The sequence below is a fragment of the Pezoporus wallicus genome, unplaced genomic scaffold (assembly GCF_028554395.1).
Source record: "Pezoporus wallicus isolate ANWC-B61680 ecotype Strahan unplaced genomic scaffold, APGP_CSIRO_Pwel_v1 contig_13349, whole genome shotgun sequence".
Lineage (NCBI taxonomy): Eukaryota > Metazoa > Chordata > Aves > Psittaciformes > Psittacidae > Pezoporus > Pezoporus wallicus.
The window spans coordinates 1-15,250 of record NW_026637868.1 but is presented as its reverse complement, the minus strand read 5'-3'; the positions used below and the strand labels follow the sequence as shown (position 1 = coordinate 15,250).

General features: G+C 56.5%; 1 protein-coding gene across 1 annotated transcript; it reads right to left on the bottom strand.

The window, feature by feature from the left end:
- Positions 1-4,840: 4,840 nt before the first annotated feature.
- LOC130598546 (glycogen phosphorylase, liver form-like) lies at positions 4,841-14,587 on the bottom strand (the record flags this gene model as incomplete). Its single annotated transcript, XM_057408058.1, has 19 exons — positions 4,841-5,204; positions 5,406-5,472; positions 6,041-6,175; positions 6,255-6,462; positions 6,614-6,755; positions 7,095-7,153; positions 7,266-7,413; positions 7,487-7,588; positions 7,831-7,945; positions 8,032-8,195; positions 8,768-8,914; positions 9,166-9,258; positions 9,438-9,581; positions 10,428-10,510; positions 10,592-10,703; positions 11,273-11,404; positions 12,396-12,499; positions 12,792-12,870; positions 14,486-14,587. Coding segments are annotated over 19 exons (2,325 nt in total), but the record flags the coding sequence as incomplete, so codon positions are not given.
- Positions 14,588-15,250: the final 663 nt, after the last annotated feature.

Here is a 15,250-nt window from a genome sequence, read left to right as displayed (position 1 = left end):
TTGTCCCTCATGGGGCAGTCCAGGGCACTCAAAGTAGCAAGAAACTCAGCCCCAGCTCTAAAGCCTGTGGCTCGCTGAGATCCAAATGGGATCTTCAGGACACATCCTCTCTGGTGCACTCGGAGGCAACCTAGGGATAGAAGTTAGCACAGTGCTATCTTCATGCATCTGCGCAGCCTCTGACTTCCACAGCAGTGAGAGCTCTGTGAAGGATATGACCAACGTCACCAGCAGAGATAAAGATGCCATTGTCATCATAAATTAGCAAAACATTTAAAAAAAACCAAACCCCCCAAATAAACAAACAAGCGCTATGAAATCATCAGCAAAAATGAACAAAGTGGGCATGTAGGAAAAGACGCCGTAGGAAAATCCAGCCGGAAACCTCCCCCTCTCACAGCTGGTGCGGGGAGAAGTTTGGAAGGAAACAAGCCCAAACTTTGCTGGTTTTGCATAGAACAATGGCGAGCCGTGCGGTGTCGCGCCCCCTCGGCTGCGGCTCATTGCTGCCATCGCATGTCCAGCCCCCGCTGTACAAGCCGCATTTCCCTCACCACGCTCGGGACTGAGCCAGCCCTGGTTTGACGGGACCTGCCTGGATCTGCATTCGGGGTTGGCACAGGCTGCATCCGCTTCAACCTGAGTCACAGAGCTGCACATAAGCACCCTGCTGAGCAACACCTCAACTGTCCACCAAGGGTGCCGGGTGCTGGAGGGTGCAGCGCCACGTGCCCAGCGCCTGCCTTGTCTCAGCAGCCTGTCCCACCATCGTGTCCTGCCTTGCCTGGCCCTGGAGCTCGGCTGTAATGGCAGGAGCAGCCCGGTGTGCGCTGGTCGTGCTCGGGAGGGCAGGTGGAATAAGAGCAGCTCGAAACGCTGGCACGGGCTGGCTGCTCCTCCAGGAAAGGGTTTGCTCCCAGCCCTCCCGAGGTGTATTGACTAAAGCCCTCTCTGCTGTGGGCCATGCTGGCTGGTTCAGTGACACGGGCAATGGCCCAGTCGTGCGTTCCAGCGTCCAGGCAGCGCGTCCTCCTGCGCCGGTCCGAGTTTCAAGGGAATACCGGTGAAACGGGGATATTCCTTTCCGGGTGGGAAGTTTCAGCTCCAGCCGACTCGGCCTGACAGAGCGGGAGTCGCAGCTGAGAGGGGAACCAGCAGCAGGTTTCTCCCCTTCCAGAAGGAGCGGGGACACCCGCGTTGGTTTCAACCCTGTATTTTTGTTATTATTTGGGGTTTTTTATCCGGGATCCTTCCCTCGGCAAGGCCCGCGCGGCCCCGGGCTGAGCGGTCCCTGCAGCGCCCCCCGGCCCGCGGCGGCAGCGTTGGGGCAGCCTCGGCCCCGCCCCGGGGTGGCTGTGGTTGAGGCGGGGCCTGAATGGAACCGGGCCGTGGCGCTGGCGGCGGCGTGAGTGCGGCTGTGGCCATGGCGGCTGCGTTGGCGGCGAGGGCGACAGGGCCTGGGGAAAGTTCCGTTCCTAATTCAGCTTTGCAATATTAAGGCTTTGCAATATTGGGGCTGGGGCTAAATCACTAAGGAAACGAAACAAAGGGTTTGAGGTACCATAACTTAGCGAGGCACACTCTGCGGTTAAAGACTATCAGTTATGGACAAAGGGTTACAAAGACTACTATCTTTGTACAGCCTATGAAACTAAGCTGTTGCAGGCTGGTTAAACAGTAAGTTGGGGTTCAACATCTGCCAGAGATTTATGAAATCTAACCATAAAAGAAGATAGATAATTAAGAAGAAGGGGCATACGAAGCGGAGTAACGGGAGATGCAAACAGAGGAGGGAGGAGTTGGCATGTAGATTATACGCGCTGGATAGGCCGTAAACCGTGGAGTATCCAACCAGTGGGAAAACAAGGGAGGGGGCTTGTGGGCGAGAGAGGAAATACAAATCAAAGGTGTGCTGTGCTGTGCGTGCCTACGTGCCGGGAAACCCGGTTTGCAAAAACGGTCATAAAAAATAGCTGCTGCTTCCCTGGCGTGTCTGCCCTGAGCCTTTACACGGGAAGTTTGTATCTCACATGTGGGGGCTACTCAGGGATCAAGTCATTGTTGAGGGGACCTCCGCCGCTGAAGGATGGGGAGACGTGTCCTGTTGATTTCAACGACCTCGTGCGGCTCGACAGGGGTTCCGCAGCTGACTAAAATCCTGAGACCATTGTTGTAGGGTAGACCCGGTAAACCAGAGGGGGAAAAGAGACAGAGGAAAAAGTAGGCACCACTGCAGCAACCAGGCAACTCCGTCCATGGGCCAAGGTAAGAAATTGGACTTGAAGCATTACCTTGGCGGTTGGGACAATCTGAGAGACTTGAGCGTGTGTCCGAGATGTACAAATAAGTACAAAGAGAGTGTGGAGTCCGGATCCACATTTCTGTTATTCCATGAGAGATATAGCCAGAGAAGGACAAAGTGTAAGGACTTGTTGAAAGGAAGTCTCGGGAAACAGAATGGAGAATAAGAAAAATAGGCCTAAGGAAAAGAGAAGGGATGAGAGGAATCATCCAAGGAATAACATTCCTCCAGAAAGCCCCTTAGGGAGGATGTTGAAAAATTGGAAAGACATGTCTTATATAAAAAGGGACAAGATAAGAAAAAGATGGTACAGTACTGTTATTTTATATGGGCAAAGGAAAGTATTCAGCCACTGGCTATTTTTTGGCCAAAGCGTGGGGCTAGTAAGAATGTCAGACTTTAAATCTTCATGTAAATGTCAAGGGGTAACAGGCTCAAACTTAAACAGGGGAGTTTAGATTAGATACAAGGAAGAAGTTCTTTACTGTTAGGGTGGTGAAGCACTGGAATGGGTTGCCCAAAGAAGTGGTAAATGCTCCATCCCTGACAGTGTTCAAGGTTGAACAGAACCTTCAGTGACATGGTTTAGTGTGAGATGTCCCAGCCCCTGGCAGAGGGGTTGGAACTAGATGATCTTAAGGTCCTTTCCAACCCTAACTATTCTATGATTCTATGTTAAGGAACCTTTCTCACAAGAAGAGTCTGATTATGCTGCATGCTGGGTATGCTGGGAGTGTGAGAAGTGTAAGAGGTCTCCTGGGAGACTCAGGTCGAGATCAACAGTGAAGCAGGAGGGAGAAATTCTGCCCCTCCCTGCAGTTCACTTGTTCCCCTTAAAAACAACAAACAAGAAAATTAAGGGAAATACTGAGGAACCTAAGGCATGGGATCCTCTAAAGAGTTTACCCCCTCCATATGATTCCCCCCAAATAGTTTATAACCCACCCCCAGACAATCCTAATGGGCAGGAGGTGCAGCATCTGCAGCCATGATGGGTGCAGTGCCACTGGGCTCAGAGAAGCCCACCCATGATCAGATCACTGCTGTGTGTGTGCAGTTAGACATCAACAGATGGTGACAAGAGAGGCTGACACAGCCTCTCCAGAAAGAGGCCAGCTCTGCACCACTGCCAGCACCATGCTGCCAGGGTGGGATGCACTGGGCAGAGGGGATGTGCACATGCCAAGTGTCAGACCTAAGCTGCTTTGGCAGGGCTGTGAGGCTCACACAGTGCCTCCCTCTGCTGAGACTGGGCTGAGTCAGCAGTCTGAATCCCTCGCTTTCAGGAACAATAAATTCTCTTACTGATTTTACAAAAGAAAAGGGGAGAAAACCTATAAATGACTTACAGTATTTCAGGAACATTGTTTGGCCCTGAAGTAGAAAAGCCTGCTCCACAACTTGCTGTTTGTGCAGTCAAGCTTATCAGATGGCTTTACCCCAGCCACAGCTCCAGAAATGCTGCTCATGAGCAGCCCCATGCAGGCACAGCGCACTTTGCACACATAATCAAATGCATGTGGAGCCATACACTTAATCGCACACATGCGCACATGTAGTCACACACTTGATCAGGTGCACTGTAATTATTAAACCAAAGGATAACTGTTTCGGGAGTAAAAAGAGAGGGATTTTCAGCGAGAGGGATCTTTGGTTCCTGTCTTTGAAGATACTACCTTGAAAAATACAGTGAAACAATTCATGGGCCAATTGTTATACATTCCTGTAGCAGGAAGCAATTTGCTAGGGAGAGATTTAATTGTACAACTAGGCTTAGAAATGAAAACTTACAGGGATCAAATTTTGGTTTCAAGGGTTCTAGTAAAGGAACAGGATGAGGAAAATATAGACCCAGTTGCTTGGGTAAAAGAGGGAATTCGAACCTTGCCCAGAAAATGCCTAGGGATATCCTCTTTGCCCTGGGTACACAGCTTTGCTCTAAGCCCTAGATCCACATCTAGGACTCAGAAACCAGGCTCTGAAGCATGATGGTCAGCAATAACAGTGCAAAATTTACTGCACCTTGTTACAGAGACTTCTTGAACATTAAATGATACCAGCTGCTGCATGCAGCAACCACAAGCACTTACTCAAATCCATACCAGAAACTTAATGTTGTAAGTAATAAAATCTACTGAAAAACATTCTAATTATCCCACTGCCTCAAGGATGCTTCGGGATACTTGGGGGATGGGGATACTGTTGTGATCTGGCTGCTGCTCCTGGGACAGGACCATAGAAACCATGCCCAGGAGCATCACATGGGGCAGTGTGTGTGTGTGTGGGGGTGTTACACAGCCCTACTGCAACTACCCCTTAATTCCCCAGCATTGATGCCTCAGGACTGGCAAGAGCTGCACCCCAGGTCCTGCTTTAGCATCACCTGCAAGGGCTCAGACAACTGTGTCCAGTGGTGCTCCCCACCCTATCACTGTCTGAGCCCCAGCACCTCAGCCCTGACACCCAGTTTTTGCGTTAGCGTTGGTACGAGCCCAGTCCCTGATTTAGACTTCAGCAAAGAGCTCTTGGACTCCAGTGACACAACAGGGCAACAGTTCTGGCATTCTGCACGACACTTGAGTTACAAAAATTACCCCTTCCCCACCCGTAGGAAAGCCAGCAGCAGCACAGACACCACACAGCAGAGACAGAGACCATTGTACAGCGTCTGTGCTCACATCCGTCAGCTCCAGCTGCCAGCAGCTCCGTGCCCCTATGCTGCTGTGCCGTTGGGTGTACTCTGCTCAGCCGTGTCCCGGGGCTCATTGGGCGGTGGAATCTTCAGGTAGGAGGGCTCCACGTGCCAGATGTCCCGGGCGTATTCCTTGATGGTGCGGTCGCTGGAGAACTTGCCGGCTGCTGCGATGTTCCTGATGACCATCTTGGTCCATGCCTTGGAGTTCTGCAAAGAGAGAGGTGGGACTGTGGCTGGAGGCTTGCACCCATGGGTGCTACGCTGGCCCTAAGATGGAGGACTCTCTGCAGCAGCACATCCAAGAGCCTCCTCACCAGGAACCCATGTACACGCACAGACCCACCCCCGGGGAGGGGATGTGGTGCCCCCACCAGAGCTCCCCTGCCTTGTCCCCAGGCCGGCACTCACCAGGTACAGCTCGCTGACCTTCTCCTGGCACCTGACATAAGCCTCATAGTCTGCAAAAACTTTAAACCTGTAGCAGCAAAGAAAGGAGTCGGTGGCAGCAGGAAAGCAGAGGTGGGAGCCTGGCGTGGACGGTGGCTGCAGCACACGGGGCTTGGGCTGCCACATCTTGGGCTGCCTCCAAGACGAGCACTTCAGACAACTTCACCCTCCCCAAGCCCTATTTGCGCAGAGCCCTGCAAGCCCATGGGTGCTGTGGCACGTGTGCTCTGGGAGGGCACACTGGGAGACATTGTTCCAGAGCAGATGCTGGTGGCCCTTGGCTGCTTAATGCTCTGGCCGGGAAAGCCCTGGAGACACTTAAAAGCATCCATCGTCTGGTGAGGGCTGTGCACTCAAATGCGTCTTGGCCTTAATGTACCCCAGGCTTTAATGGGCCAAGCTAAGGTGCTGGACACGGACCCGTCTCTTGTACCAGTGAAGCATCAATTGCTCGACCACACGCACATCATCAGAGCTGGAAAATTGGACATTATCAGCCAGAGGGTGGATGGAGGGTGCAGGGGGCTGCTCCACACAGGCACCGGGAGTTTGGTGGGGGAACCCAACCCAGGGGATGGAGGCATCCCAGGGCTCACCTGTCGTGGTGGAAGAGCATGTTGACCACGTCGCTGAAGAGGTCAGGCTCCTCTGGGGAGAAGAAGCCACTCTTAATCTGGTCAATGGCTTCCTTCAACTCGGGGAGCTGGTCATAGTACTTCTGGGCATTGTACCTGGCAGGGAAGGGCTCATATGAGACCACGCTGCTCCAGCTGCCTGTGGTAGCACCCCCACGGTGTCCCCAGCCCTCACCCTTCCCTGTCCAGCTCTGTGACATCCTCCACCCTCATGCCGAAGATGAACAGGTTTTCCTCTCCAGCCTCCTCAGCCATTTCCACGTTGGCTCCATCCATGGTGCCGATGGTCAGAGCCCCATTCAGCATGAACTTCATGTTCCCTGTGCCTGACGCCTCAGTGCCTGCTGTGGAGATCTGCTCCGACAGGTCAGTAGCAGGAATCACTGCCAACAGAACACGCGGACACAAGGGGCTCACAGCGACCAGCTTTGCGTTTGTATCATGTCAAAGAATGTTAGCAGTGATGGAGCCATGGGCTGGTGGACAGCCACGGGGCCGATGTACCCTCCCCACAGCGTGCTCCACGTGGGCTACCTTTCTCTGCCAGCGAGACCCTGTAGTTCTCCAGGAAGATGACCTTCAGCTTACTCCCCACAACGGGGTCGTTGTTCACCACCTGAGCCACAGCATTAATGAGCTTGATGATCATTTTAGCCATGTGATATCCTGGGGCAGCCTAAGAGAAAAGCCGCAGGTGAGCCCAGAGGCCTGGCCAGGGGAGCTCCATCCAGTGCCCACCTGCCCAGAGAAGGACCCCCTCAAGACTTCTTCCATCACCTCATCCAACCCATGTGTTGCACCACCAAGCTTTCAGGGGCTTCCCTGACCAAAAGCAGCACATGTTTGCGCACGCCCCAAAACTCGGTGCCTTGCTTGGATCGAAGCCAACAAGTGCTGCCCCAGCCCTTCCTGGCGAGCTTCATGGACCTAGCCACATGGGACAGCTGCAACCAATTTCCCTAGGGCATTGTCAAGGACTTCCTCCAAAATGCCTAAAACTCCTGACCCAACTCACCTTGCCCCCAATGATCACTGTCCTCGGCACAAAGAGCTTTGCAGGATCCTTCCTGATGCCTGGAGGAGACAGCAGCAAGGTGTCACCCTCTGTTTTAGCTGCATCCCAGGGCCTAGGAATGCTCATGCACCCGCAGGGGAGCCTGTCCCCTTGGGGTGCATGGTGGCTTACGGTTGTACATAGTGATGATGTGCAGGCAGTTCATCAGCTGCCGCTTGTACTCGTGGATCCTCTTCACATGCACATCGAACATGGAGGAAGGGTTGATCTTCACTTTGTACTCCTTCTCCAGGAACAGCGCGAACTTCACCTTGTTCTCCTGGGTGAGGGCAGGGAGCATGTCAGCGCCAGCCTGCGCTCTCCCTGCCTCCAGCCCCTGGCCACCCCCTCACCTGCTTCACTTTGGCAAGCTCCCGGATGAAGAGGTCGTCGTCCACGCACTCGTGCAGCTTTGTCAGCTGGCTCAGGTCCCGCACGTAGTCCTCCCCTATTTTCTGCAACAGGAGCACAGGCACGCGCTGACCGTGGGATGCGCGCAGGCGCCTTCCTGTGCGTGCTGCTCCTGGCTGGCTTGGCAGCCAAGCCAGCAGCGCTTGGGAAGCAGGAGCAGAGCACCCGGGTGAGATGCAAACACATCTCCACCATTTAGAAGATGTAAAGGGCTGAGATTGGAGCAGTGTCCCCAGGGTCAGGAAGGGCTGGGGGCCAGCACGCTGCCCCCCCTCCCCAGCATTACCTCTGCTATGAGCTCCGCCAGCCCCGGGTTGCAGAGCAGGAGCCAGCGCCGCGGGGTGATGCCGTTGGTCTTGTTCTGAAACTTCTCCGGCTCCAGCGCTGCAAAGTCCTCAAAGCTGTGAGGACGAGGAGGGGACAACTTCAGGTTTGCCTCCTGGCACCACCATTACCAAGCCAAGGGCGATCCCGCCACCACGCTTACACTTGAGTCTTGACTATTTCCGAGTGGATCTTTGCCACGCCGTTGACAGCGTGGGAGCCGACGATGCAGAGATGGGCCATGTTGATCCGCTTGGTACCTCCCTCCTCAATCAGGGACATCCTCTGAAGTCGGTCCACGTCGTTAGGGAAGAGGAATGCAATGTGCTGTGGAGAAGGCCAGAGAGACGGTGAGGGGTGCTGGCATTTAGGGATTTCCCACCCGATTGCTCCTGAGGAGAGGGTCACAGCGATGTCTCCAATGCACTTGACATGGTGAGACGCAGAGCGATGGCTTTTACTTGGAAGTGACAGTGCAGACCCCCTCCCAAGGGTGCCCTTCCCCAGCATGGATGTCTCCAGACATAAGGACATCCCAAGCCCCCACAGTCACAGAGATGGGGTTTTGGGCACGTGTGGCCAGCAGAGCTGTTCCAGCAAAAGCCTTGTGCTGCCAGCCCAGGAGGCCAAACCTCCACCTCTTTTGTACCCTCCACCTCATCCCTTCCCAGGAGAAATTTTGCATTTAGGGAGCAAAGAAAGGCCAACAGGTAAGGCCCTGGAGCAATGCGTGAAGTCTTTAAAATAGCCAGTAATTGCAGGATGGCAACTGCACACCAACCTCCCAAAACAGCAGACAGAACCACCTGGCCACACACCCAACATCATTGGTCTGTGCAGCCCTTAGTCCTGACAGCACAACACATGGAGAGGGTCCCTCTGCTGCCCAAGGGACTTACATCCAGGTGTCTCTGGTTGATCTCATAGATGATCTGCAGGTGTCTGGGAAGCAGTTTCTCCACCAGGTCCACTGGCCAGCGCTCCAGGGCTTCGGGAAGCACTGTGTGGTTGGTGTAGGCGAAGGTCCGCTTGGTGATGTCCCAGGCCTGCCAGGGGAGAGCTGGTGCTGAGCAGCGAGGCTGGGTGCCAGCACCCATGCACAGTCCTCCCACCATGGTCAGCAGCACTGCCAAGCCGACTCCTCCAAGTCCATACCCATTAAACCCATCCTGACCACTCCACATCACTCCCCAGGCCACCAGCAGCTACAAAACTGGTTCCCCAGCTCCTCCACCATGGGCTGGCGGGAAGGCGAGCGCAAGCGGAGGGGACCAGCGGCCGAGTCAGGTCTCTCTACCTTGTTCCACGGCAGCTTCTCGATGTCCACGAAAATCCGCATCAACTCAGGGATGGCCATGGCAGGGTGCGTGTCGTTCAGCTGGATGGCAACCTGTGGGGAGAGCAGCGCTGGCATGTGGGGATGCGTGGGGGACATGTGGGCATCCCACTGCCCATCAGCTGGGCACAGGTACCCAGAGAGGGTCCGCAAAACATCTCCAGGCCTGGGGGCCACGTGAGAGGTGCTGAAATGAGCTCCAAGGTACATGTCAGAGCGACGTGGGCTTGTACCTGGTCAGGGAAGGAATCAAACACGATTCGGACACTGTCTGTGCTCCCAAACTTGGATGCTTTGAAGCGGCGTATGATGTCCTGGAGGGTGGCAGCCACGACGAAGTACTCCTGCTTCAGCCGCAGCTCCTTCCCTTCGAAGAACTGCGAGCAGAGGAGCAGGCACTGAAGCACTGCAGCACGCTGCCCAGGCAGTGCCTGTGCTGCGGGAGCTGGGCCTCCCTGGGCCTCCCTGCACGCGGGACCCGCACCGGCACACATGCACCACACAGCTCGGTGTGAGGCCCCACTGCTTTTCCTATGCTGGTTCTAGCAGCAGCTCTAACCCCAGCGTCTCCCCGTGCTTTCCAGATCGCAGCACAGGGGTGTGAGATGTGCCTGCCACTGCAAACAGGTTGAGTCCCTCCCGACATCGTCAAAACCTGTTCTCCCTGGCTTGAAAATTCTGGCCGCAAGGAAAGGTACTGGGGAGACAGGGAAGGGAAGCTGCAGGGGCTGTAAGACCGAAGAGCTAATTCTGAGACAAGAATTAAAGCCGCTGTTCGCACAGCACAAAACACCAACCGGCTGGTGTGCAAAACAGAATCCGTAAGAGGCAAGCTCACCGCTGGAGCTGTGGTACCCCCAGCTCTCCTTGACAGCTGGGAAGGCTGGGGTAGGGTTAAATGGGAAAAAAACCGCCAAGGCTTGTCCAAAACAGACTGCAGAGTGCGGAGAGCTGCCCTTCAGCTTCTTCCCCTGTGCCTGCAAGCAGGACATTCTCATCCCTACTCCCTTTTACCACACTGAGCACAGATTTGCCCAGGAACAGTCGTCTCTACTGCAGCCCTGGTGAGACGCAGCAATCCCCACCCAAGCACTACAGGCAGCTTGAAACACAACTGAAAGCATTTCTGCAATGTCTCGGGGTTGCTCCACTTCACACTCTGTCTGGGTGCTCTTTATCCATCCCTAAACCAGGGACGCTCTCCCCCCTGCATTGTGACTTACATTGTCATTGGGGTAGAGGACACGGGATATGTTCTCCGCCAGATTTCTGTCCAGCACAGCCTGGATGTAGTCTCCGACGTTGACTGTGGAGGAGCAGAGGGATAAGGTGGGCACGGGACCCCCCTCCACCCCTTCCCGCTGGCACCCCACCAGCAGCCACTTACAGTCACGCAGGTTGAAATCGTTGGGTGCTCGAGCCGACCACAGGCGCATGGTGTTGACGGTGTTGTTCAAGTACCCGGGCACGGGGGTATCGTAGGGCAGCGCCAGCACCACCTACAACATCAGCAGGGCAGCTGGGGCTGGGCTGTGCCCCTGGCTGGTGTCCCTCCAGGTCTCCCCTGCCCCACCTGAGCCTTCGCATCCCACAGACCCTCCTCCAGGACTGAGCTCAGGGCTGCATCCATCTTCGTGGTGGGGACATGCTTCGCACCCACAGCCCCTGCCATGGGGACGTCCCGGCTCCCTCAGGTCTGCCCAGTGCCTGCTGTTTGCCAGGAGCACTCAGGGGACGGAGAAAGGCTTGCGAGGGCCAGAAGCAGCTTAATTCAAGCCATCGTACCGTGCTGTGCATTGCGCACAGACCTGCCGGAGGTGCTTTTGGGTATTTCAGAGGTTGGCTGCAGATGTGGAGCACCAAAACCTGTCCCCATCCCTAATGTCCATCTCCTCCCCACTTTGCTTCACCACCGCCTTTTCCACCCCAGCAAAGCACCTTCACCAACGCAACCCTCCCCAGCAGGGATGCTGCAGGACCCATGCCAGGGGCGCAGCCCCCCCAGGGACAAGCCATGCAAGGGAGTCCCCGCAGGCTGGCCCCCACGAGGCTGTGCCCCAGCCCGTACCTGGGTGTCGACCCACTTGGCGCCAGTGGCAGTGTGCTCCACGCGGCCGTAGAAGTGCACGGGCAGCATGTACTCGGGACGCGCTTTCTCCCAGGGGTTGCCGTGCCGGAGCCAGTCGTCAGCTTCTTCCACCTGCCGGAGGCAGCGGGAGCTATGGTGGGGGCACCCAGCCCCAGGGCCCTCCCCAGGCTGTGCCACGTGCGGGGCCGGGAAAGGCTCTGGCTGCACCAAGGGGATGAGGCTTTGGGGACCGTCTGCCCTAAACCTGAACCCTGGTGCCACAGGGTGAGCCTGGAGTCTCTGCCCCAACCACCCTGAACCCCAGGGTCTCCCTGCCAGAGGGGTGAAGGACGGGGATGAGGAGGTGGGGACAAAATGAATGTTCTCAGGGCACCGCTAACACTGCCGTGCTGTGGCCAAGATGCCACCAGCCCCTTAGTGTCAGTGTCAGCCTGCAGGCCAGCTAATGAAGAGGACTTGTTTCCTGCCCCAGCAGTGCTGGGGAGAGCCCAGGGTAGAGATCACCTTTGGCATGGCCAGGTCAGAGCTCCGGGCAGCAGGGACATTGTGTGAGGGCCAGGGGAGATAAGCCACAGCAGGACGTAGCAGCCAGGAAATGCTGTGCCAAGGAGGAAAGGCCTCCACTTGCTGGCGCTAGGGACAGCTTTTGGGAGCGCTCACAGGGGCCCTCTGGGCACTCCGGGCTGCCTCCCGCCAGGGGTGTTGCAGATGCACACCGCATTTTCCACTGCATTTCCTAAACAGCCTCTTTCACCCTCTGATGCTTTAAAGCAGACATCAGGCAGCACAGCAGGGCTCGGGGGCTGCATCTGGCCTCCACCAGACCTCCCCACACCATCCCTGTACAACCTCAGTGAAACCATCCTCACCCCGTGAACAGCACGGACGTGACCTCTCCATCCCTGTTTGCACCAGTTTAAGACGTTAAACTTGCTCGAAAAACACACGACAAGTTTTAAACACCACAGCACCGGCAGCTCCTGCAGTCTCCAAGCTAAGAGAGTGTCTGTGCACCCTGATCTCAACCTGATCTAAGGGGAGGCCAGATTCAGGGCTTTGGCTGTGCTGGGGGAAGGTGAGGGCCACGCGCCTCCACCCGTACCTGCCACCCGTCCCTGATCTTCTGGTTGAAGATGCCGTACTCGTAGCGGATGCCGTAGCCGTAGGCTGCCAGCCCCAGCGTTGCCATCGAGTCGAGGAAGCAGGCTGCCAGGGAGAGAGGAGAGCACCGAGGGGCACTTCCCTGGGGAGCCCTGGGAGACAGTGGGTCCTTCTCCCATGGAGAGCAATGGCCAGAAGCAGGAGCACCCCAGGGATACGAGCCCGGGCCAGCAGCGGCTGCTCACTGCCCAGCCACCCAACACCTCTCACCCCATGCTGGACAGGCTGGGGCAATAAACCCCTATCCCCTGGTTCAGGTACCCCCTGCAGAGGATGCAAAGGCCCTGGGGCTGTGCCCCGTCTCCCCAGCAATGAGACCATTTGTGGGCTTACTCACCAGCAAGCCTGCCCAGACCACCATTGCCGAGACCAGCATCCTCCTCGATTTCCTCCAGCTCTTCCATGTCCAGCCCAAGCTACAGAGGAGAAGGTGATGGGGCAGACGTACTCAGCGCCCGGCCCCGTGGAGCGGATGCACTGCTGGCACGCGCCCCTGGGTGCTATTCTGCACCCACTGCTGCCCTCCCTCTTAGGGTGGCCTCCAGGAGGGGTGGAAAGACACCCAACCCTGCAAGACCCATCCCTGCAGGTGGGACACTGTGATTTGCACCCAGAGCAGCCGCCCTCCCGCTCCAGGGCTGTTCACGCTGTGGCAGGGACCAGCTCTGGTGTTTGAAGTCCCTCCACCAGCCTTTACAAGGGACGCGCATACCAGTGACCTTGCCATGGACAAGCTCCTTGCGCCCGGGGGCTTGTCCGTGCCATAACAAGACCAGAGCCATAATCAGGGTGCCGGTCCCAGGTCTTTCAGGCAGGTCTCCCAGGGCTCATTCCCAGCCCTGTTCCCTCTCCCTATGCCCCAGCACCACGGCTGCAGCCCCGCAGGGGCAGTGCTGTGTTCCTGCTCCCCCAGCACCCCCTCTGGGGCAGCCACCCATGTGCATCACTGCCCTCTGGCACAGTAACCCAGGTGCCCATCCCCATGGCCCGAGGCATCACCCTTTAACAGAGGTACCCAGAGAAGCAACCACACCACTTTCACAGGGAAATCTCAAGGTTGCAGTCGGCGATGCTGTGGGAGGAAGGGGTTCTGCCTATGCAAAGCACCTCGGGCAGCTGAGCAGGAAATCGGACGGTGCCTTGTCAGCGCTGAGCCACCTTTTCCCATGGAAACCCCTTGGTCTGCATCTCCCCTGATGTCCCACGGTCACAGCAGGTAGGGACAGCCCCAGTGCCACGGCCACCCATGCAGAAGAGCCAGACCCTGCACTGCTCACAGGTAAGAGACAGTACCTTCTCCCAGCCCTGCATTGCACCGGCAACCCTCCGTGCCCACACAAACATTTCAAGTGATTTCTGTGCTACCAAACATTTATTTTAGAAACTTTTGGCATTTGTGTCCGGGCAGCTCAGCACATGCACTAAGGAAGGTTCTGCCCAGAGCTTCACCTGCCATCGACTACAAAGAGGGTGATTTCCAATCAACCTCACGCCTTCTGCTTCCCCAGGCTATACTACCTTGCAGCATCCCAGGCTCTTCCCCTCACCCCCACCCCCAGCTCAGCTGCCAAGATCAACAGGTAAGAGATAAAAAGCCTAAAAATAAATTCTTCTCCCTTGATCATGTTTGCACAAAAGCTGCTCCCGCTGCTGTGCAGACACCCCAGTTGCACATGACACGCATCGGACACGCTGGTCCAAGTGGTGAAAGGCAGGGGAAAGAGCCACCCAAAAAACCTTTGACAAGCCAAGTGCCACATGGTGCCAGCCCCAGGCTGGGGGCTGAAAAGCTCCTGCTGTACTGCATCCCTCAGCACACAGCCCTGGGGCTGGGCAGCCCTGCTCAGGCTGCAAGTGCTGGCTGCAGCCCTGGGCCCTGTGAAAGCAGGTCCTGGAGCAGCATTCATGCGCTAAGGCATCACCTGCTGCTCACGGAGCAGTTTGCAAACAGCGTGGTAAAACACAGACATCTCCAGGATCAGAGAGCACGGAGCCCTCCTGCCCCAGGGCCTCACTGCCTGGGATGCTCACCTGGTAGATGGCTTCGTCGCAGGCATTCTGCAGCCCCAGGTTAATCATGGTGTTCTGCAGCGTCCACCCCATGTAAAACTCCAGGGAGAGGTAGTAAATCCTCTGAAAGAAAAACCAGCCCAGGTCACCTTCCCCAGGCCTGGAGGAGGCTCCCCCTGCACCGCAGGAGCTGCTATTGGGAGTAATCTCAAAGCAAGAGGAGAACCCTGGCTGTCAACAGGGCAGGGAGCTTTGCACCAGGAACTTGAGGGCTGGGGCTTCTTGGAGGCCCCGAGGCATCCGTGCTGCAGCCCCTGCCCTGCTCTCCTGCCCCTGCTGTTTCCCAAGCCAGGAAGACGGCAGTGCCCAGGTGGTTTGTCAGGACAAGCTGCGGTGCCCGGTCCAAGAGCAGGGACAGCTCCATGATGGTTGGCCTGAGCTTGCCGGGGACTGCAGTGGTACAAAGGTAACCTTTAAAGAGGAAACATTACCCAGTGTCCCCATGAGCAGCAAAGCAACCAGAAAAACAAGGGAGCCACTGGGAACAGAGGTGCGGGGCAGCCACAGGGTCACCGGCTTGCCCACCGGCTTGCCCCCTTGGGTTTGCTCTCGTCTCCCCTCTTGCTGACACAACGGGGTGCAGGATGTGGCCAGGAAGGTGGCAGCTGTGTAAGCTGTCGCCTGTGTCAGCACCAGCAGGTTTTAAGGAAGGATTTAAGGCTGGAGGAAGTGGCCCCGACTTGACAGCTTTTCCCCAGGACCTGCACATGTGGGCTGGGGATGGTG